This window comes from Stegastes partitus, unplaced genomic scaffold (assembly GCF_000690725.1).
Source record: "Stegastes partitus isolate 25-593 unplaced genomic scaffold, Stegastes_partitus-1.0.2 Scaffold1040, whole genome shotgun sequence".
Classification (NCBI taxonomy): Eukaryota; Metazoa; Chordata; class Actinopteri; family Pomacentridae; genus Stegastes; species Stegastes partitus.
The window spans coordinates 165,220-189,583 of NW_007578771.1; the positions used below are offsets into that span (position 1 = coordinate 165,220).

Below are 24,364 nucleotides of genomic sequence, written 5' to 3' on the forward strand. Positions count from 1 at the left end.
CGAAGCACAGGGTACTTATTGTGCATCTTTCAAACTTCCAGAACTCAAAATCAAACAATAAAATATATCCTGCTATTCCCAGAGCAGGATGTTCTTAATTGGACCATTCTGTTCCTGCATATTTCCTAAAATGATTCCCCTGCAGGAGCCCCGTCAAGGTAAACACAGGCTGTGAAAACGTGAACAAAAATGGATGAATCAGATATTGACTAACAATGAGACAATAAGAAACAGTCACAGTGTTTCATTCTGTGTGTGTGTGTTTAACGTTTGTGTGTCTCTCTCACCTCCGTACCGCACACAACACATCTAATTGGTTTGTCGTCCAGTCAGATCAGAAGCATGCTCGGTAATGTATTCAATCTTGGGCGATGGCTCTCAGAGCTGATTTCACATGAACAATGATGATGAAAAAAATGTAAACGTCCCCGTTTTACAGTAATTGGTCTGGGAGCCATTGTCTGTGCTGTGCGTTTTTTGTGATGTAAATGCTTTAAATTCGGGGGTTTGCCTCTAAAGTTGGGGCAGGGGAAGACTGCCGCAGATACTTCCATGTCATTATCCCCCCATAGTTTTACCTTTGCAATGGAAATCAGCGCATTCTACTTACAGCATGGAAGACAAGTCTGCGTGAAAATCCGAGCACCGGGGGAATGACCTTCTTCTGATCTTCTGTGCGCCTCTAATACACGCCTTCCAATGAAGTTATGATAATGGGGCTTGGTTACACGCCTGTAATTGGCTATTCATTGGGATAATCTGACATCAAGTCTCGTCATGTCTAAACCGTGTCCAGCCAGAGAGAAAGACAAGGGAAATAAAAACTTTGTCAGAACTTTTCATATATGTATATATGAGTTTTACCTTCTTCTGAACTGTCCTGTATTGCTTTCAATGTTATTCTTACCCTTATTGGTTTTTATAGACCAATGCTGTGTTTTTTTTTAAATTTTATTAATAATTGTACAACTATTTTATTTTTGCTATTTTGCGGCCTTGTGACACACTTTATGATTTGGAATTTAAAATTTTAAGAGAGAGTGAGCATAAACATTTTTTTTTTAAATTAGGTGTGAATAAAAATGCATTTCTTCAGAACATGCTGACATCTTAAAATGTTAAATTAGGATTTTGAAGAAGCAACATTTGTTTAACATTAAATATTTAATTACTGATAATAAATTCCTTACATGATAACTTAAACTAAGCTGTAGTTAGCAAATTGCATCTCTTTTTGAGGGGTTCCATTTTCTAGAAAAACTAAATTTGAACTTATTATAATTATTTACAAGGGTCATTACTGTTGTTTGCATGTTGCAGGAATTAGATTTCAAAGCCTTTGCAGAGAAATTAATTAAAGGAAGGCCTGCATGCTGACATGATGATCAAGACCATGCTCTGCAGAATTATTTTTTAACATCAGTAACTTTGCCAGTTAGGCCTGTTGCCAGGCATGAAGCCTTGCACAAACGACCACCGGAGCAGAGGAGTCTTCCCCTTGCCACAGATCAAGCCACCGGGCCTTGAACCTGACCCCTCCGGACCATCTAGGGCGAGCTTGTCACATTGCATTCCCGCTGGCGCATTGTTTGCCGCGGGAGTCGCTCACTGTTTTTTTTTTTCTGTAGGGTTGGAGGTGGTGGTGGTGGTGGTGGAGGGGGGAGTAGATAGATAGATAGTGTGGCCGTCCATCCAATAAACCTCCTCTCTCTCCCCTCCCCGATCCCCGCGGTGCTCCCGGTTTTGACACGGGAGACAAAACCCGCGGGGAGGACTATGAATGGTAAAGCACCGAGGAGGCCGAGGGAGAGCAAAAAGGAGGCGGTGAGCCTTTGTAGTCGGGGAGGAATGCGGAAATGTCCCCGCTCCGTGTCAAACCTCTCTGAAGGGGGTCAGGCCACATTCAGCCGGCGTGGGAAAGCCAGGCAGAGACGGAGCTCACACACAGGCGAGCGGGGCTTGCAGTTTGCATGGGCCTATCCGCGGATGTATGGAGGAAAGAAAGAAAGAGAGAAAGAAAGGAGAAAAAAAAAACGAAGAAAGAAAGAAAATCCAAAAGAAGAGCGTGGTTTCTTTTTTTTTTTTTTTTTTTTTTGGAGGGCTATATCACGCGTTTGCCTTTGTCCTATGACCCCCCTCCCCTCCCCAAATCCTCCTCCTCCCTCCTCCTCCTCCTCCACCAACACACACACCCCCAACAAGCTGCAGTGAGAGTTCGTACAGCCCTCCACCACCACCTCCTCCTCCTCCTCCTCCCCTTGTTGGAGTGTCTCTGCCCGGGCTGGTGCAGTCTGAGGGATGGGGGGTTAGAGCCTGCACCGTCAACTACCTGTGTGGCCCCCGCATGGAGGACAGCGGACAGGGATGCGTTTGATGGAGGACCTTTTTTTTCTTACCCGAGACGCCTCCTCAGCGTTTTTATCGGGCCGACATTTTATTGACAACATAAAAGGTAATAATAATAAAAAATAATAATAATAAATTAATAAATACAGATATTTGTGCAGGAAAAAAAATGTATTTATGAAGGCTAGAAATGTTGCTGTGCAGTCAAATAACACACCACGAGTAATTCTTTTAAAATTTTAAGGCTTTTTTTTTTTTTTTTTAATTTCGCCTATATTGTAGTGCACGCGCTATTAAATTAGAAAAAAATTCAGGCACGCGGCGAAAGCTAATGGAAACACGTTTAAAACTCAGCCGACGTGTCGTTTTACGCATTTAAAGCGGTTTGTGTGCCCCAAAAGCGAGTTTTACGGAGTTTTAAATGGACTGTTGCTGTAGGAAGTTCAGACAATGCAGCCACGTGCTCGCCAAAGTTTGTGTCTCCTCAAACAGAAACTCTGATAAAAACAAAGTTAGCTTCGCTAGCATGCAACGGCGCACCGGGTAAGCATCGTTAAACCCTTATTTTATTTTTTATTTCTGATAATTTGCTTATTTTAACACATTCACGCAGCTCACATGAACATTACTTCAACAACCGCTGCATGTGTGGTGAATTCACGAGTGCGCCTGGTGATGTTTTTTTTTTTTTTTTTTTAAACACGAAGCTAGCTTGAAAACATAGCAAAACAAGCTAACAGTTATTTTTTTTTATTATTTCACATTACTTTGTGTTCAGAGGTAGGAGGACATGAGCTGCAATGCGTAATAGTAGGAGGAGTGGAAGTAGTTGGGACGCAACGGTGCTGTTTTTTTTTGTTTTTTTTTTGATAGTCGGAATAAAACATGATGACAGTCCTGTTATTGCCTACCTGGAGCACTCTTTGACCATATCTGACAAAGATGGTGTCTTCCTCCATCTGTGTCTCCCTGTCATCTAGGCATTGCATGTGCCAACTTTTTGCTGTGAATATGCCTTTGTGAGAAACTCTGGCTCGTCACCCTCGCCGGGATTCCCCGCAATATTTTCAACAAGAGAGGAGAAACAAAACACACACACTCACAAAAAAAAAAAAAAAATCTGCAAAAATGGACAAAGAAACTATTGGTACCCAATATGAGCCTGTGGCCGAGATTGGAGAAGGAGCTTACGGGAAAGTGTACAAGGCGAGAGATTTGAAGAACGGGGGACGCTTTGTAGCCCTAAAAAGAGTTCGTGTCCAGACGGAGGAAGAGGGGATGCCTCTCTCCACCATCCGGGAGGTGGCGGTACTGAGGCAGCTTGAAGCCTTCGAGCACCCCAATGTTGTCAGGTAAGTGGAGGGGCAAGAGGTTGGTAACCACTTTGTGTGTGAGAGAATGACACTTTAACCTCCTGTTTGATCCGATGACACCCATAGAGGTCACGTCACACTGTTTTGTTGCCAGAAATCTTCAGTACTTTCCTGCTGGCAATATGAAAGATTGCACAACAAAGGACCAGTTGTGGTCACTATCACCTGTCACACAATTTCCTTCACACATTTTCACATTCAGTTCTCGCCTCTGATCATCATTATTGGTCGGCTCCAATCACTTTGATCGCATATCTTTTCGGAGCTCTGCCAACGAGATAAGGCGCAACATCCTTCAGAAGTGATGACTTAAGAAGTGCTGGCTTGCCCCAAGAAAAAGAAGCTGTGTCATATACTTAGGTTTCAGGTTAGTCGGTAGTCAGTAGATGTAACCAACACACATCCCTGCAACATTTAATGAAAAACCCACTTAAACAGGATAAATCTTCTTTGTGTTGTTGCTTTTTAAAAAAAAGTATTAGCGCATTTCTTTACAAAATAGACATAATAAAGAGGCTTGCAGGCAAATCATATTTTAAACCTTATTTCAGCACAGACATGAATTAGCAAAAACATCTATACAAAATTAAATTAATTCAATGCAATAAACTGACAAAGAAATATAAAATAATTACATCTGCGCGCCACATCCACCCCAAACCTGTATTTACAATAAACATGTGGCCTTCACCTCTCTGCATGATCTTTGTTACAGTATTTTAAATTAGATTGTGCAGCTTATGATCTTAAAGTGTCTGTTAATAAAGATGTTGGAAGACGTTTGAAATTCTCAAACTTTTAATATGATTTTTCTACTTTAAAAAAAAAAAAAACGCTTCTAGATAAATACAAACAGCATTCTGCACAGTGAAAGAAGTGACATTGACCAGAATGCATCTTTAAATATTCCAAACTCAAGGTTCACTTACTCGACCTTGCAGACCTCCTTCCTGCTCAGGTATCATCGCTTGACGTAAGAAAAGCTCGTCTAAAAGTCATCAAATTGCTTGTTTCGCTTGGCATGCAATTTCCAGTTTAATTTAACAGAAGCGTGACAAAGAAAGGAAAATATTCACATTTTAAAAACTGCAAATTGTGACCTTTTTGCCATTTTTGCTTGTTTCAGTAAGTGAATCATCGCTTCTCTATAACACTGACAATGAATTTACCGTTAGCCCGCGATTTGAGTGACTGACATGTTGTTTCAGCTTTAAAGTGAAAGCCGAGTTTATTATATTTGAACCACAGATATGAGTTTCAAAGATCAGAACTCGATCTCCATGATGAAATATTCAAATTAGCCATGGTCAACGAACAATAACAACAACAATATCAACAAAAACATCTATTTGTGTAGCACTTTTCTTGCCAGGATTGCAAAGTACTTTCCATAGAGAACATCACAAATGTAGTGTTAAATATAAGCACTTAAATCTGTCATTAAAATACTGCCTGCAATATAAGCATTGTTTGTTTAAATGACAATACTTTAAATTTAAATTTGCAAATTGTGCCACTGGTTTGTTGCGTTCGACATACTATATGATCAATTCATTATGTGCTCATCTATACTGATCTGAGCTGTACAAGCAAACACGATACCATTTTACTCAACAATATAGCCACGTTGTTCCCCTGCGATCTGTCCTGCTCACATATACCATTTTCTTTCAGTTTCATCATGAATTGTTCTCTCCCAGGGGTCAGATACTGCGTCACATGTTGGCGCTAGCCAAGGTCTGACCTTGTGCTTGTTTTATTGTGGAATATTGAGTGCTTTGGGATTGAAGGGGAAGTTCTAAATGGATGTTTCAGAAACATGGCCAGTGCCCTTGTGCCTCAAACAATAATTCCCTAATGTATCAATGAATAATGGAGGATAATGGTTGTGGTTTTGTCTTAATGGGAGCACAGTGGGCTTTGTCCTCTCTGGAAGGCAGATACGCGAGTGAGGATTAAAGCTGTCTAAGTTCAGTTTTATTTAGTGGTTGAATACATTGGGCACAACTGAGAAAGCAAAGATTTATATAATGGGCAGTAGCATTTGTTGCTGTCAGTTATTTCAAGTGTAAACCATTAGCTCTTTGAACCATCAGAGAAACTCCTTCAGTTTAGCCAGCTAGCATAGCCAAGCAGCTCAGCCCAGGAGAAGTGCATTGTGGGCCTTCTGTGTGACTCCAGGCAACCCCTGGATGTTTGTAATGAGGCCCATTATTCATTCCATATGTTCAGTGTCTGCTGAGAGCCCCCATTGTAGTCCAACAATCGAGCTGTGAGGGGCGTTTAACCCCAGCGCTTCAGGAGGAGGGCGCCTTCTATTCTGTGACATCATGCACAGTACTAATACCTTGAACGAATCGCCTCTCACTCACTTCTCTGACTCCAGCATATCCACTGATTAAGAGGGTGTTGGCATGGACACATGATGCCTCATTGGAGAGGAATAAAAGCGTTTCCAGTGAGATTTAGTCATTTCTTCCATGCTTTGATTTTAAACGGCTTATGTAGATTAGCTGGTTTGAGTTATAACAGCACACGCAATAAAAGTTGTTTAATATGTTGTTGAAACACTGATTTGATGTAATGCCTCGTAAATATATTGCACCTCGTGAATATAATAGTTACAGCACTGATCAGAAGTGTGGCTTCTTAGATGTCGATATATCTAGTTATTTCTTCAGTTTTGTACTTTTGAGGCTACTTACGCCCAGTGGTGCTCTCCATCAAGACTACATGAATGTTTTGAGGAAATTATCTGTTTTATTTAATTTTCTGTCTCCTTGACGAATATGTCGACTATGTAGAGGTAACTTGTTACTGACGACGCAACATGTGTCCACTAGAGATCCATCTTGGGGCTTTTTGTCCCATGTGTTGTCGCGATGAAAGCTGCAGCAGCTACCAGCAGCCTCCACTAGACTTTCCATAGAGTTTCAGAAGTTGTCATAGTGCCGGTTAAGGAATGCTGCTTGTGGTCCCCAGTTCTTTGAAGAGGACATACTGGATAGCTTTTTTTTTTTTTTTAGCTTTTCATCAAAGCCTTCTTTGGCAGGTCTGCCGACATAATCTGGATTCTTGGCCTTAGTTGGTTGCCTAGTGAAACACAACCATAAACGCTGAAGGCTTGATGGTCTTAAATTTTCAAAAGCTTCCCCTAAAAGTTTTTTCCCAGTGTAACTTGAGATGGCGATATCAACTGGTACGATAAAAACGCACTACAGAGGAGCTAATGTCCGAGAAATGAGGATGCTTTCCCAACCAACCACAAAGCAGCCAGGTTACACTCTTAGGTGTTAACGTTTTATTGGAAGATTTGCCCTTTCCATAACTGATATTAGCCCTTCTCAAAGAAAAACAAGGACAGCAAGATGTTCTGGTATAATAGACTCTTTTCGTGGTTGGACACAACACATGGGTGGAACTACTATCATTAAAAGGACTCCATTACATTTAGGCATTCCAGTAATCCTTACCAGTTATTATCGATAATTAGTTAAACATGTGTAATTCACAACTTCTCATTTATGTAGTAAATTGTCTGTTGATGTCTGAAATCACAGTATTTTTGCTTTAATGTGTGCTGTATTTACTAACCTCCAGTATATTTGATGTGTGAAATTTTTGCAGTATATAGTGTATTTAAAAACTTAGCAAAATGAAACCATTTAACTGTCATTGATTGTATCTAAGTATCTGAAATCTCAATTTTAAACCCACTATGAAGGAAACAAGTTCATGTTTGTTATGAAGTAATGAATAAGTTCAGTAAATTAGTTGCCATAGTAATGTTCTGTGTAACAATAGAGCAGGAAAACAGTGCTGAGATGTTGTGTAGATATGCTTTTGCCTTGTATAGCAACGTTGGAGCCCATTAAATCAATTGTATTGATCTCGTCCACCTGTTTTCTTCTTTTAGGTTGTTTGATGTGTGTACAGTCTCTCGGACTGACCGAGAAACCAAACTCACGCTGGTCTTTGAGCATGTGGATCAGGACCTGACCACCTACCTGGAGAAGGCCCCTGACCCCGGAGTACCACCTGAGACCATCAAGGTAGTTATCGAGAATCACCCAGGAAGACAAATGCAGCAAATAACGATAGACCAGAGTCTATAATGGTCAGCATAAATGGCATTTGCGTGCTTGCCTATTAAAACATCCGTGAGGAACACATAAATAATATTTCCTGACGGATTTCATAACATGTAGGAACTTATTTGATATATTATTTTCAGTTTCTATTTGAAGCATGAAGGAAGCTGTTGGCTAATCCTCTGTGGCTTCAGCATTGGTTGAACACAGCCATGTCTCTATGGTTCTGTGTGAGTTTTCTTGGCTAGAGACGTAGAAGACAGAGAGCCGTTCCCTTCAACATCAGAGGTACCGGGGACGTTGAAGGGCAGCACATGTGGCAGATGGGCTCCAAATTAGAGGCTCTCGGCCTTCTCTATTTTCACTCTGCCCTCCAACTTTACACAGCGTTACAGATGGAGACAGAAAAGCAGTTTAAGAAAAATCTTCCCTTTTGTGTTTAAAAACCAAGACTGCTCTATTTGATCCCAACAATTGTACCTCACAGTAGATCAACTATTCTATTGAAAGTGCAGCACATTCTCACTCACTGCGACTATCAGTTTCTGTAGTTCATTAAATAAACCCACTGAGTGTCCACTTACACTTTGCCAAAAGGTCGGAAGTAGATGTGTCACCAGCTCCTTTCCTCTGTAACTGTCTCCTTTTTATTTTAAGCTTTCCCACACAAATCCCTTTTTGAGAATCTCTTCATCGTTTTTCACCCCAAGGTTTGTGGATGTACCGTGAACAATACTGGAAAGATATATTTCTATTTTTGGACAGAGGAAGCACAGAGTTTTGAAGTGTCAAATTTGAAATGGAGAAGTTCTGGCGCTACAGCAAACGTTGATTTTCACCCCAGGGCCGGGTTTATGTGTTCAAGAATTGTGTGGAGCTCTAATATTGGTGGGATGCTGTGCAAGCGTAGACGAGTCAGGTAGATCACACCTGAGGCTTTCCCAGGGCTTTAGCTGAAGCTGATACAGCGTGTGTGACACTGTAGTCTCTATGGATCGGTGTGACGATGATTGAGTATTGTGCTGCAGTGATAAAGCACATATTTACATGACAACTTAAAGCTTGACAACTTTCATGGCACCTGTGTAGTTATTTGCAGTTTTTAGAGCTGAAGCTGCCAAATTAATTCCTACAAGAAAAATCATTTGCAAGCAGTCGATTGTTTGTGGCACATTTGTCAGTGAGGCCTGTCACCATCGTTGCATAATCGTCACATCACAATGATTTGGGCTGACTGTGAACATTTCAGACAGTCACTACAAAAAAATGTAAACAAACAAAAGTAGATTTGTGTTTCTGCCCATCGACCTAACCTACTGCATCCATGGCAGCATTATACGCATTGTCACATTGACTTTTAACGTGACAACTTTCCAACACTTCAGTCTCATATTTATTACATTAAATCAGGTAATGTCATCGCCCCAAATTTATTTGCTGCAGACGTGTCAAGCACAGCACATGAAGAAGTCAGGATGTTCTCGTCACACAAATTAAAACCGATTAACCCTGTGATCACCTAAATCCACCAGTGGGTTTGAAAGGCATAGCATTGGTAAAAGCAGAAACAATTCATCATTCCTTGAACTACTCATCTGTGACGTGCTATTCAGTCAAACAACTAATAAAATTGAAGCTTAAAATTGCAATATTTCATCCAAATCGCTTTATTTTAGAGCCCGATTCTCCCTCAAAAACATAAAAATGCACTTCTCAATGCCAGTGATGTACTTACACCCTCTTCTTTTAGACTTTCAGGTAGCATTTTTCGCTTTTAATGGTTTTCATTTATCACATTCTTTGTTGAAGACGGTGTAATGCTGGTTTAGTCTCCATAAAACTGTTATTTATGTAGCCTTCAAATCTTAGATGATGAGACCCCTCTGTGTAATTTCCAGAACATGATATAGGGTCAATAGTTTGTACGCTGAGTTGTCTCCACTGTCAACGTTTAAGGGCAGGGTAAAAAATCTGGACACTTGTACTCAATTGTGCTATACATGAGAAGGGAAGGAAGTCATTTGTGTAGGAAATGAAAGGAAAGAACCGTTTCAATTTGAGCACCCGCCTACTTTCTAAACTCTGCACACCTGGCTCTTCAGCTAATGAAGTTACTTGTCGAATTGTGAGTTTTTGAAAATTATACAAACTGTCAGAGGTACACCGGACCCACACCCCCACAATTCCAACTTTGGAAAATTTTTAGGAAGGAGGATTTGGGTGCAGGTCAACAATCTGACAAGCTCTTCTTTTGAAGCATTGAGGCACACCTCCTGCCTTTGCTTTCTCCTAACATCCATACAGCTGGAGCCTCGAGGGGTCAAAAGGACATGGAGGAGTGACAATGCAACACAGGCACCATGCCCTGTTATTTCTAGGACAGTGGACACTGCACAGTAACCCGAAAGTGACCCCCTCCCCCCAAACAACTTTATCTTGCCTCGGCTATGCCAGATGACACCAGATTGTAGATCCCGGTTCGACAGTCTCACACCTGTGCCCATCTGATTAAAAGCTTATCTGAGTCACCCTTGAATACGTGAATGTGTTCGCCTTCATCCAAGAAAAAACATTTACCGTCAGCCAAAGGCCCTCAACCAAAAGGGACAGACATACTTTTCTTTAAAACCAATCTACCCCCAGCACCCGACACACCACCCCGACCCAGCCTGTCCACTTCAGCCCTCCCCACCCTCCACCACCCACTCAGACTCGAGACCCACCACATGGTCATTGATGAAAGAGGCCCTCCTCCAGGAATCAAATGAGCTGGAAGGACATCAAGCAGCCGGGCTGCCCCAGCCTCAGTGCTCCTCAGCCGGGCCAGCGCTTGGGTCTCACCCACCCTCCTCCTTCACCACCATCATCCAAGCTTCCACAACTCCATTCTGTGGGCCCATGAAGGGGGAGGTTAATGAAGCATGGGGAGGGAATTACACTAACGCTAACCGGCAGATGTCCCATATTGTGCCTAGCTACAATAAACAATATGGCTGCCTCTGGTACATTTGCATTAGAAAAGGAGGCGCACTCAGAAAGCCATGTTTTGACTGCTTCTTGCAGTGGGCTGACTACTTTTTTCGTGGTCCTCCTGTTTTTTCAGGGTCAGATCTGTTGCCTTTTTGTGTGATTTTTGTTTCCTCCTGGCCAAGTTGTTTGTGAGGCTTTTGGTTGAAGTGCTGCCAGTTGAAGACAGTTGTGTGCCGAGCAACTTTTCTGAGTCTGTTTGCCGCTGGAATAAACTTCTGAGTGAGCTGGATCACTTTTCCACAGTGCTTCACAAGTGGATTTAGAAGGAGTATCAATCTTGCTGTTTTCATGTGTGAACTTCATTTGCCCTCTTGGTCATGCTTAAAGTTATTTTGAGGTGCATATTAGAAATGATTTTTATTACTCAGGTGTGATTGTAATGGATACTGTAGAGAAGATGACACTCAGGCCAAGGAGGCCACAATTGTTTGTGTGTTTATCCAAGAGTCACACTTCTGAGATAATTAGTGTTTACTAGGAAATGCTGTTGAAAGGAAGCACGGTGAAATGGCTATTTAAAGCAGAGAGGAACTGATGGGTGGGGGGCAGCATGCTATTGTGTCAGCCCCCCTCCACACACACACACACACACACAAAATAACCAACTGCCTGCTCCGTCCTATGGCCCTGTCTGTCTGCTGCCCTTCTCGCTAGGTCATGGCTGGATGGAGATGTAGAAAGGAAGGTCTGTTTATGCATCCTGCCTGTCCTTGGTCAGAGGGCACCCACAGACATGTGCATGCTTGCACACAGTTACGCACCCTCACACAGGCAGAGATGCACACACACAAATGGGAATGTAGATATTACACCAACCCAGCGGGACACTCAGTTTGTTTGTGTATACAAACACACACGCACACATGCACACACACATCACTCCCCATCTCCACAGCATTGTGCAGGGTGCCCTGTCTCCTCCTCTATGGCCAGCACAGCAGCCAGCCCCACGCCGTTTGCTAATGTTTTCTGCTTGAGTGTGCAGACCCCTTTGACTCACTCACCAGCTGGTCGGCCAGTGAATAGAGCTGCGGGCTCAGGTCCATGTCACTTGTGAGGTCTGGGCGGAGGGTTTTGGGGTTGTTTTTAGGGGGGGTGTGTGTGTATAGGGAGGAGTATGTGTCTTGCAGAAAGGGGTGCACACTCGGATGCAGAACAACCAGCATCAAAGCGTTTCACTTTGTAAATGGTTCTTTCCCATTTCTTCCATTGTCTATTTTGCAGTATTTGCTGTTCTAACAGGTTGTGCAGACACACAAAATGATAAGTCAATATTAATTAATTTTTATGTGTTTTCAGGTCTTAAACCAAAGAAGCGCTCCCTAGACTTTGTTCAATCAAACAGCCCAAACCATAGCTCTGCCGAAACTACCAGGCCACAATCCTTTGTAATGACTTGTTATTTGTTTACAGGTGTGGGACCTGTTTGAGAGTATTTTAGCTTTGAAAAGAACAAGTCTAAGCTGGTTTTGACATAGTTTATTCCTGCTCACACCAGTTTACTTTTGCTGGATGCAGTGCCTGTGGCCATTTCTGAGGTCAGCTTTTGGGCATAAAAAGAGAGTGAGCGCCAATTAACTCAAGCAGGACAGCTGCTGAGTAACAGAGATCTGTGCTTGTACAAAGCAGGGGCCTCTTTCTGCCTCTGTCATTTGTGTGTGTATGTGTGTGTCAGTTATCAAACATCTGCCACAGTCGACAAGAAAAGACACAGGCCTCCTGTAGTTAACTCCCTCCATACCACAATGTCTCAGCTTTTATACTGAACTTCTCGCTGCGGGGTCTTGTCATTCAGGCCTTTTGTTGCCTGCTTTGACGGAGGAATAAATTCAGATTGTTGTAAAGGTGCAAGGTTATGAAGCCATCTGTCTTTTAAATTTTTCCTCAACTATTCAGGAAACCAAACTCATCAGGTCAGATTGAATTATTCAGTACAGCATGCGAAAATGTAATCGAATTTTAGCCGTCCCATTTGTGCTGCTTGGTCACACTCATATTAATCAGTGCCATTTTATAGTGACTTTAAACATTGAGTCGTATTCTAAAAAATAAGATGCTCCTTATTTCAACTTCACTGTGTTAACTTCCCCCGCTGTCTTGCTGCTCTTGTGTGTTTTGCTGCCTTACAGGATATGATGTACCAGCTGCTCCAGGGGCTGGACTTCCTGCACTCACACCGCGTGGTTCACCGTGACCTGAAGCCCCAAAACATCCTGGTCACCAGTGGGGGACAGATCAAGTTGGCCGACTTTGGTCTAGCTCGCATCTACAGCTTCCAGATGGCGCTCACCTCTGTGGTGAGTTATGTGGTTCATGTATCTGGACTCAGTAGGTCTCATCTAATAGTTTTCTTCAACAAAGTGACTCAAAACAAATAGTCCGAAACACAGTCAGCCCAAGGTTTCACAGCTGAGTGGGTCTGTGGGCCGACACTCCAGCATACTGAAGAGCAACCTAATGGCCGAGGTGTTGGGGCACATAAAGGCTGCGGATCTGTGGTTTAAATCTCAGATGAGAATAATTTTTGTTTATTTTGGAACAGATGTTTCATAGTGTTGTATTCCAAATCTTGATTCAGTCCAAATCAAGGAACGTTTAAAAGCGTTGTGCTTAAATGTATTCTTGTGTCGACTGCTTTAACGCATAACCACTATCAGCAGATAATACATAATTGCCTCTTGCTTTTACACAAGTAAGCTGTATAACTGACCTAGAAAGTGTACTCCCCAGTAGGATCTCTGTTTAAAGTAAGTGTGGAGACCTTACTCAAACACATGCCGACATTGTTATCAAGGCTTTTTGATAGATACACACACACACTGCCTTGAACTTCCCTCCCATCTCCAGAGAGTTAGATGAAAAGCCAAAAGCGTCTAATGTGTTGCAGCGGGCACTTACAGGGCATCAGCGAGTAGCTCGGCAGAACTACGCCAAATGATAGGATTTCTCTGTGTAAAGTGAGAGCCAAGGGCCCCCGTGGCCTGTCTCAGGAATCCCTCAGTGGCTGTCGCAGACAGGGATGGAACAGACAAGGAGAGACAGACAACCCTCCCTTCCCACTGTCGGTACTTTGATGTCCAACTGTTGAGCTCTGGGCTCTGATGACCAGATAATATAGAATGAGAGAGACTGAAAGGAGTCTTTAGAAGAGCTTGAAATAAGAAGAGATGAGACTTTTAAGATCAAGGTAGGCAGCAACAGTAGCTCAGTGCTATTTTATAGGCTTTTATTTGGAGGTTTGCTGACCTGCTTCACATGTATAGAGATGAGTGTAATCGTTAGTTTTAGCACATGTGCAACTCAGCTTTTCCGATCCCAACAGAGTCCTTTTGGATATTGTATGTCAAGTCTGATGTTCCTGGTGGAATTCCTTTTTTTAAATTTAAAAAAAAAAAATTCTTTTTTAATGAAAGACTGGACTTTAGCACAGGCCCAATGAAGTTCACATGATATGATTTCTGTTTGCTTCACTATGACAAGTAATAGCAGGGATATAATCAAACTGATAAAAGTGTAAATAGTGAAAGAAATGGGCATGAATAAGCTGGCATTACTACGCAGTACTATACAGTGAGATTCTCAGTTTTGACCACGAATACATTTATATAGTGAACCTGTAATGTTGCTCTCACAGTCTGCGGTTGAGGCAGCAGAATGAATGGTAGAGATGAAAAATGGGGTGAAAGGCCAGCAGCTCATGTTATGTCATGATGGAAAAGCTCATGGGAACTAAATCAGCTTCACCGAGTAGTGCAGCGTCTGTCCATCTAAAGTAAATATAAACATCCTCAGGGAAAGAATGCAAACTTTTATTCCGCTCTCAGCATCAGAATGGACACATATGACATGAGCAGCCCAACTAGCAGATACCAGCAGGTGCTTTTCCCTGCATCTCAGCTAAAACTGACGTACACTGTATATTTCATATAGAAAATACTTCCTTACAGGGCTCCAGACTGTGACCAAAATGGTCGCAACCTTTTTTTGAGAGTGCGCAAGTTGAAATTTCAAGTGGTTGCATTGGTGCGAGTGCGTGATGATCATTAAGCTGTATTAGTGTTGCTGTAAGTGGCACAGGCAGCTACTGTGTGGACCACAGTGTAGTAGAAAGTAATAGTTTTATAACTCGGGTGTACTGCGCAATTTATGCTTAAAAATGCAGTCACCTCGTGAAAAATGGAGTGCACCTGCATTGGCTGGTTTTTCCGCTCATTGAAAAGAGCGTGTGTTAAAAAAAAAAAAAAAAAAAAAGGTAAAAAAAATATTTTAGTTATTTTGGACAAATCTGACACTAGAACGCCCTAGTTAACTCTTTTTAAAGTCATTTTTGGTCGCACACCTGTCAGAGCACACCGCAGATACCAACAGCAGCTACCACAGCCTGCGATGTGAGGCGTTTAGGGAACATTGGTAAATTGTAGCATCTATCGATAAGAAAATGTTCAGCAAGTCATATGTTTCACCTGTGACAAGGTGGGAGGTGCGACCAAATGAGAAAGTTGGTCGCACTGGTGCTACCAGTGAAAAAGTTTGTCTGGAGCCCTGCTGTAGTTTAGGTATTGCCCTTTTCTGGTTCTAAATCAAAAACATGAAGCCGTTTAAAACATAATTTTTCCAAATTCACTAGATTCAAAATGAGGATATAAACACAATATTATAAAATAAATTGCCATTTAAAAATATACAAGTGACCCCTGTGCATGTATTTCTTTCTTATACCAATAAAAAACACGGGCATTGGACACATTTTACTGTATAGCTTCAATGAAACTTTAAAAGTTTTTTAAAAATCTTTTATCACATTAGATCAGAACTTTATTAATGTGGATAATTTAGCTAATAACAAGTTTGCTAAAAGGAAAAGTAGCATTCCACAAACTTGAATCAAAACTTCATTTTTATTTGATATATATTTATCATAAATCTGTAATTATTCATTCCTTTTGTAAGTGGGGAAAACATTACAGGCAACTAAAAAATTTCTTTTTTTTTTCCCTTCCAAACCATTTTTCTGTTTGACTAATGTGTGATTGTTGTCAAGAATGTAAACTATATTTCTCAGTATTATTATAAAGGGTAATGGTAATGATTAAGATAAGTATTTCTCTGGTAACTTTTTAAATGTATCATTCTGATTGATGATAATGTGCAGCCAACTTGCAGAGGAAGATAAACCAAACCATAGAATTTACATAGTGTTACACAATATTCAGTGTGTGTGTGGGTTCACTGGAGCATATGTCTCTAGGTTGACATTATGTTTCTTTTATGACTAGACGGGGGCCCTTTTTGTGAAGGGTAGAAGAGTTACCTTGGAATTCACCTTTAGATATTGGGTGACAGATACCAAGTCCCGAAAAACTACTCACGCACACAACATGCCACTTAATATGTGAATCTGTTTGCACACACACACACACACACACACACACACACACACTCATTTCCTTCCTCGGTTATACAGATTGGGCCACAAAAATGAGATGTGTGTGTGTGCGCGCGCATGTGCATGTCTTAGTGCATGCATGCGCTGAAGCAGAGAGCTGCAACGTGAGCACGGGATCTTCGGTTCCAGATGAATGTTCCTGTGTCTGGAATCCCCCTATCAGTCCAACACACAAACACACACACACACACACACACACAATCTCCATTCATCCATTCATTGTTTCCTCTTGCTAATAAAAGCACACAGTCTGCACTGTATGCAACACACATATACACAAATACACACACCGTTTAAGAGGATCTTCCCCTTTGCCCAACAAACCAGCAGTTACTTATTTAGTCACCTAATGCCACCGTTACTGGCAGACAGATGGGCTTTAGAGAACTGCTGTTGCTTAAGCGAACAAGACGATTTTCTCACTTTCAGAGTGATTCATTTAGCACTTCTAAAATGACAAGATGGCTGGAGTGAGCATTTGCATGAGGTTGTCACTTCAAGAGTCCCTCGCTTACTTTTTTTTCCAGTGTGTTGCTCACTGAAAGTAGCACTCTTGTACTTTCTGCTGATGATTTACCAGCATTACTTGAACTTCTGCTTTTGTGATGAATTTGCTTTATCACCTAGCAGCACACAGAACTGTTAATATGTTATTGACAGTACGGCGTGTGTTACAAAAAATGTGTGATGGAGTCTGTGTGCACGCATGACTGCGTAGAACTATAGACCCCATCGGTATCATTCACCGATCATGTCGCATATATTCACCCTTGTTGAGAGAGAGAAAGAAGGAGGGAGAGAGAGGGAGTGAGACCACCCATTGGGCTGGTACAGGGGTCCAGATTAGGCTGCCCCTGGCAGTCCCTGGGGGACCGTTGCTTTGTTGATGGTTTTTTAATGACCCCAGTCTGGCTACAAGCTCATTGTACTGCCTTGAGTGACAGGCAGATGGGAAAAGCTGATGGGTTAATCTGACATACCAGAAGAGAGTGCAGAGTTTTTTCTTCTTTCTGTCCGTTCCACTGAGATCCCATTTCTGCCAAAGCACTTTAGGGAAAACTATTTCTTTGGATGTTGTTTGAATTTGGAACAAATGCAGCAGCATTTTTTTTAAAACAACCCAAGAGTCTGCAGTGGTAGTGCTTGACTACTTAACATCCAACGACTGACTCACAGTTTCACAACAACCAGGGTTAAATTGTGTTTACCAATGTTTACAATCACCTAGTAAAGAATAATGTGATCACTTCCTGCTACTTTTGGTTTACTGCAATATCAATATGCAAATATTAACAGGAGAAAAGAAATATCAATGAGAAGACTTTTTTTAAAGGTATATTCTGTAATGTGTGTCCATGGCAGGGTGTCCAACCTTTTAGCTGGAGTTAGATTCTCAGGAGGTGGCAGGAGGGTTGACGGTAAATTCATAGGCAGCCGTTATGATTACATAACGTGTATGACTTAATTTTTACTAGTTATTTAATTTATAAGTAATTTGGATGAACTGACCCTTAAAATAGGCCAACAGAAGAGATTTTGCAGCAGTGTATTTAATGGGGACAATTCAGTAATACCCCTCAAAAAAATGAACCATAATCACCTTAATGTGCTGATTTTGTAGCCGCCAATATTTTGTAGTAGTTTAACACATGTTAAAAATGAATCTGTAATATTTATTTGCATAACTGTAACCTATAGTGTCATAAAATGTTTGTTTTGTTGTTACTAAGCTCTTTGTTGTCATATTTTGGTACCAGTTACTTTGGTAGCCACCGACAAATGAGAAGCCCAGCAACACCAGAAATAGTACTGACAACGCTGCACGAATGCAGCTTGATGAACCCGGAATATCTCTGTATTTGTCATCAAGCCAAAATGTCTCCTAATGAGCATTTAATTAATGTGCAGGTCAAGCAATCCTTGTAGACAATGTTGGTAAATATGGCGTCATCCGTAGCGCAGCAGTGAACTCAGCCCTTTCAGTTAGAAGAGGACGACTCAGTTCCTCAGTAAAAGTTGTGAAAACGTCTTGAGAAGGAACCCAGCTTGGTTAAGGAGGGCTCCTAGTGGTAAAGATAAGATCATTTGTGAATACAGCCCCTGATCTAGAAGTGACGGAGGATTAAGGGTGAGGCGAGATGTTGTTTTTGAAAGATAACCTCCAGTAACCTGACCATGGGGGTCTTTCCATTTCTGCCATCACCACATGGACAACCATTGTAATACAGGACTGACTGGACAGTCCCATGAAACCCATTAAATTGCAATCTCAAGCATGTCATGCGCATGTTGTTACCTGTCAAATTGGATTTGGAAAACTCAAGTGGAATGCCACCAGACTTCACTGTTGGCATTTGCTGTCAAACTGCAGTGTTTTTCTAGTTTGACTGAAAATAAACGGAGGGGTTTCCATAATTTACAGGAGATGACAAGATAAGCTTATTAGTGGGGAGAAGTGTTGTTGCCTTGGCTCTGAGCTTATCTTAAGTTTGTTTTTGAGTGACACAATACCCAAAGTGAATTTTATGACTCTTCAAGCAGAATCCTTTGAAGTCTTGACTAAGACCAGGCTTATTTTGATATTATCAAGTGACCCATTTCTAGTCACTGCTATTATTAGCAGTATATGAGAAGTACTTTTAAAGACAATCTGCATGGCCACTGTCACGGTTTCCTGTAAACTCTGCTACTGGTGACATACAGAGGAATTAAATTGTTACCTGATCAAAGGTATTTTCCCAACTCTTCCCCCTAGTTCTCTCTTTGCATAGCCCTCCCACTGCTCTTACCAGAACAAGACACCCACATCTCAGACGACATTAAACAAATTGAAACCAGTTGAAAGCAAGCCTGCCCACTCTCAAACAGCAGACGGGCTTTTACAATACAAGACTTTCAAGAGCAGTCAGAATTAACCTTTTTTTGTGCGTGAATATCAGAATCCGTCGGTGTAGGGGAAAGTGGAGCTAGATGTGTTCTTACTAGTGCCACGTTATGATAACCTCACAACATTAGTGATCTTCATGCAAATGAGATGTGTTAATATGTGCAAGCACCTGTGGCACACTATCACTTTTGATGAGTGCACAATCATAGGCTGCTGAAACTGAAATTACTCAGTGATGACAAAAGATGAACTGGACAGTCATGTCTGTGAATTTGCTATGTTTGCCAGACAATGTGTTTCTACTCTGGGACGGACGGAGAGAAAGGCAGCAGCAGAGAGGGAGAGGGGGGAAAAACCCTTGCACTGCACGCAGGAGAGCACGTGCAGCGCACTCTGGGAATGTTTAGATATCTCCTCAAACGGCTCCACATGGGAAAAAAAAGGAAAAGTCATCCTCTATGCTTTGACTGCAGCCGGCTGGAGCAAAGGGGCTGGCCCCAGTTTGACATAAGCAAACACGCACACAGTTCACACACATACATGATCAGGGTTACACTGCACACAGACACACTGCAGATAATCACACCGTTACCAATGTTTGTACACACACATACACGTCCTCACATGCACAGTGCAGATCTTATTTGACTTTTTTTTTTTTTTCCCTATGTGGACCCCCGGTTAATGTGTCCAGCAGAGCTGCACACCCCTCCTCCTTACACACACATACACACACACTCTCCTCTGCAATTCACTCCACTGTATTAATTATTGCCGATGTCTTGGCAATGCTCCAGGTGGGGAAAAGGGGGTCCTGATTGGTGTGTGTGCATTGCATGTGCACACTCGGTCACCTGGATATTAAAAGCCTAGTCTGTACCAGCAACGGCGCGAGGAATAGGAAGAAAAAAAAAAAAGAGAGAAAAAATTACAGCATATATCAGGAATTTTCCAGCTAATGATGTGCGGATGTGGTAGCACTAGGGAGAGAGAGCCACTGACTGTGCTGTCTTTGTTTCGTTCGCCGAGGGCCCCGTGCTGCATTCCTGTACGCTGTGCATACTTTGGCAACAGTTGCAGTGCCCTTTTTTTTTCTGTTTTACTGTATACAGTTTGTGTGCTGCTCTTGCACTTTTCTTTTTAGCCCTGTGTTCTGTCTCTCCCTCCCACAGCCTCTGTCTCAGACTACCTTTCCTTCTCATCTCTCTTTTAAATCTTCTGTCCTTTCTTATTTCCTTTCTTGGCCCGGAGCAGTGCTATTGTTGGGACTGTAAATTGTCCTTTTTGCAGAACAAGAGAAAGAAAGAGGGAAAGTGAGGGAGGAGTGAAATAATGGTGTTTACAGCATGGCTGACTGCTGGAGCTTCGAATGGGGCCTCTCTGGAGACACAACATCACAGCCTCAGCTCCACTGTACTCTGAGTGCATAGTTTTATGCTTATTATTATAACATCCGCTAGGCTTCTCCCATATGTGGCCTAGCTATACACTCTGAAGCCTTTATCCGTTTTCCTTTGCGATTCAGTTCGGAAGACTTTAATTTGCAGCGCACTGTTTTCAGGAATGTAATCAAATTCAAGTTTAAGACTCAAAGCATCAAACCACGGAGCTGTTTACCTGAGAGAATTTACTGCACTGCACTTTAATCCACTTTATTCCCGTAATTGCCGAAAGTTAAAACTTCCAATCTTGCTCTTTTCAATTACAGCAGTTATTTTGCCTCTGGTGCATTTAAAGCACTTGTCTGTGAGTGTGCATGTGTGTGGAAAGGGTATGTGTCTGTGTGCAGTGGTGCTCTTTCATCCTGTGCTTCCTCAGTGAGAGGGAATGTAAACATGGGCCTCCAGCCAAGCTCCATCAACCCCAGTGCCTCCGGCGCTGCAGCCTTAAGCCCCGGCCTCAGTCATCCTCATGGCATCAGGTCACTCAGAAGGTCCCCCTCAGAATATCACACAGATTGACGGGAAAACGTCATGGGAGCCTAGGAGACTGGGATGAGGAATAAAGAATGCGATTCTCATCAGCGCCAACAATTTGCCCATAACCCAGATGGATAATTCTTGTTTATTACAACTTAGGTCTTTTCTAGTTTGGCTTTTTGTTGGTTGTAATTACTTTGTGCAGAGCAAGAATCTGGGACTATAGTGGCATTGCCAGCTGACAAGCTTAGCTTGGCATAAAGACTCAGAAATGTGGGAAACTGCTAGTGTAGTTTTCTCCAATGTTTGAAAAGTTCTGGACCTCCACAACATTCAAGAGTAATATTGGAATATTCTTCTGAAAGACCTGCTTCATCTCAGTAATATTCTTGCTATGAATGTCCTCTTGAGGTTATTCCACAGCATCTCTTTTTGCTTGAGGTCTGGATGTCTCCAGTTACATTCTGTAGCACATTTGCTTTCATTTAGGGTTATTGTTATACTGCATCACCCAACTTCTACTGAGCTTCAACTGGCAGACAGCTGCCCTATATACTGGAAGATAGCTTGATAAAGTTGGGAATGTTAATGGCATGCTGTCCGGTCCCAGAGTTGTGTTTGTTTATAATGTAATTCAGATGGAGATCTTAGCATATTTTAATACATTGGAGCAAGAAACCAATGCTGTTGCATTCCCAGATCTGATCAATCTGGTGAACACATTGTCTAATCACTGATAAGAATAGTGGCCCAATCTGTTCAAATTAGGTCCACATTGTAATGAACAAACATATCCTTTAAAGATTAAACACATGCTGCAGATAGCTTGGATACATTTGCAGATACACACACCAACACACAAAAGCCTTTGGCACTGAAGCACATTCATCCAGGGAAAAGCAGGTGCTCTCAAAGTCACGTGCAAGTACTCACACATAACACAAACCAAACGCCCCCGCACTCACATGCATTCACCCTTTTGTCATACTGTACATACACAGTGCACTGGTAGCACAGATCCGGATGTTGCAAGGCGGACAGACTTGGAGGTCTGGGCTTGGAGGTCTGGAGGTCCTCTGGGGCAGGAGAAGCCATTTCCTCTCTGATGGGGAGCGGGGAGGAGAGAGCAGCAGTGAGGGCTGAGGAGGATGGTGGTGGTGGTGAGGGGGAGGATGCTCTCAGCAGAAAGGAATTCCCAGAATGTTGTCCTTTAATCTAGAGTCAGCCTCACACACTCTCTCTGTCTCTCAGTCTAACTCCCTCTCTTTTTGTCTCATTTGGCTTTATCTGACCTCCTCTGGCTTCACTGTTACCATGCGGAAGGGAAGAATGGTGCCGGATAGACGCAGGTTGAAAATGCAAAGCAGCTGACCTAAGGGCAAAACACTGTCTTGCAAAGTTTAAGGCTGAGTCACTTTCTGTATCTGTAGCTGCTCAGTATACTGTATGTATGAGTCTGTATCTGTGTTTTCATGCAGCCTGTGCAGAGGAGGGAGAGCAGGAGTGGTTCATGAAGGGATATGTGAAGCAGAACAGAGAATGAGAAGGGTGAGAAAGAGAGACTAAGGAAGCAGGAATGCAAACGTGGTCGGAAGAAGAGGAGGGGAAAGGACACAAAAAAGGAACATTACAATCGGGGAATGTCCTTCATTTACCAACAGATGTGTTGTTATAATCATCTCTGTGAAAACGGTTATTAAGTTGTGTGTTTAGACTGTAACTCAGAGCATGTACCTTTTTGTAAGGATAATAGCTGGGAGATATTTAGTGTAACATACTTTGTATTTTATGGAGAGTGTGAAACTGTGTGTGTGATCTAAATCCATTCATGGATATTATGGGCTCTCCAACTGTTAAGTGTTGGCTTTACTGCATTTCGGGCATATGTGTTTTACAGACTTCGGGGCTTACAGAAACAGTCAGAGAAAGAGAGACATTTTATAGAGAAGAAACAAGAGATTGCTGGAGAGAGAGGGAGGCGGTAGGGAGAAAAGGGGCAGAAGGATTGCTGAGTTAAAAGCAGAACTCATGGTGGACTGTTTGGAAATGAAAATGAGCACCCTAAAGCTGTAAATCTGATGTATGAGATGAGATATTTGAGGCAGAAACAGTTAGTAGTTTGAGACTATTAGGCATTAGCTAAAATAGCAGTCTACTTTATATTTGTGGTTCATGATTGGGCCCTGTTTGAGCCACACTGTTGGCCTGGGGGGGGGGGGCACATGTTTCTTTATTGCAGCGAATTGTTGATTTCGAGCCATTGCTGCATATAAGTGCTGCTGCTGTAAGTGCCACTTAGTGCAACAAATGTATATTAAACTGCAGCTGAAAGTAGTCTATAATTATATATTTATAACCATTTTTTATAAAACTGCCTGAGCAGGAGCAAATGGGCATTGTCACAGACAGAGTAGGGAACTTGGAAATTGTTGGTTTTGGTCTTTTCAGGATATGCATTAACAAACAAGTGAAAATATAGAATAAAGGCAGGTTTGTCCTTCATCATGGGTATAGAATGAAAGGCCACCTTGCCACAGATGCACAGCTACAAAAACACTATACTATAGTGGTAGTAGTCAGGGTGTAATTTCAGACTTTAATGCATCTATCTTCCGGTGTGTCTGCGAGTGCATGCATGTGTTATGTATATGCCTTAATCTGCAGTTGTGGCCGGGTTTTCGAATAACTGCATTGCACTGAGGCGGATATACCCTGAGCTCTAGGTCTGTGGTTCTTCCTAGAAGGCTTTGTGTGTGTGTGTTCTTATGAGCTCTGACTTTTGACTCTGCAAGGCGACAAATCCATGCAGTAGACTGAAGTCATATGCATGTGAGCCTGCAGCTGCAAGAGTTACAAGAACGTGTCGATGGGCCCATTTGTCAGTTATGTGTCCATCCACATTTTAAAGTGACAAGCTGTGTTTGCATGTTTGATGGCTGTGGCAATGCTAGATCTTAGTAAAGAGGAAATGGAGATGTGATATCAGGCTGAAGACTTGCGGAGAACGTGGTTAAAGTCAAAAAAAGCTTTTAAAAAAATCCTACAAAAATGAAGCAATGCATTCTTGAGTTTTGCTCTGTTTAAAAACATAATTGACAGCGTGTAGCCTGACTACATGGGCAGCTGTGCAACTTCCATTCATGGTTTTCTTTGAGGTTTCACTGTTCTGAAATTCTTCAATGACTTTAAAACAGGCAGTCTATTCATTCTCAGCACATATGTCCCATTTCTGGTCACGTGTCTCACTAGGCACATTTCAGGCAACTAGCCTC

At 42.0% G+C, this 24,364-nt stretch overlaps 1 protein-coding gene across 2 annotated transcripts in view; it reads left to right on the forward strand.

Annotated features, from left to right (window-relative positions):
• Positions 1-2,262: 2,262 nt before the first annotated feature.
• The window catches only part of cdk6 (cyclin dependent kinase 6), a 36,518-nt gene continuing 14,416 nt past the window's right edge, over positions 2,263-24,364 (forward strand). The window contains exons 1-4 of one of the 2 annotated variants that reach the window (XM_008295363.1): positions 2,263-2,452; positions 3,327-3,698; positions 7,636-7,771; positions 12,970-13,137. In XM_008295363.1, the coding sequence (XP_008293585.1) occupies positions 3,475-3,698; positions 7,636-7,771; positions 12,970-13,137 (528 nt within the window). In that variant the 5' untranslated portion in view covers positions 2,263-2,452; positions 3,327-3,474. The other variant, XM_008295362.1, reaches the window with a different exon arrangement.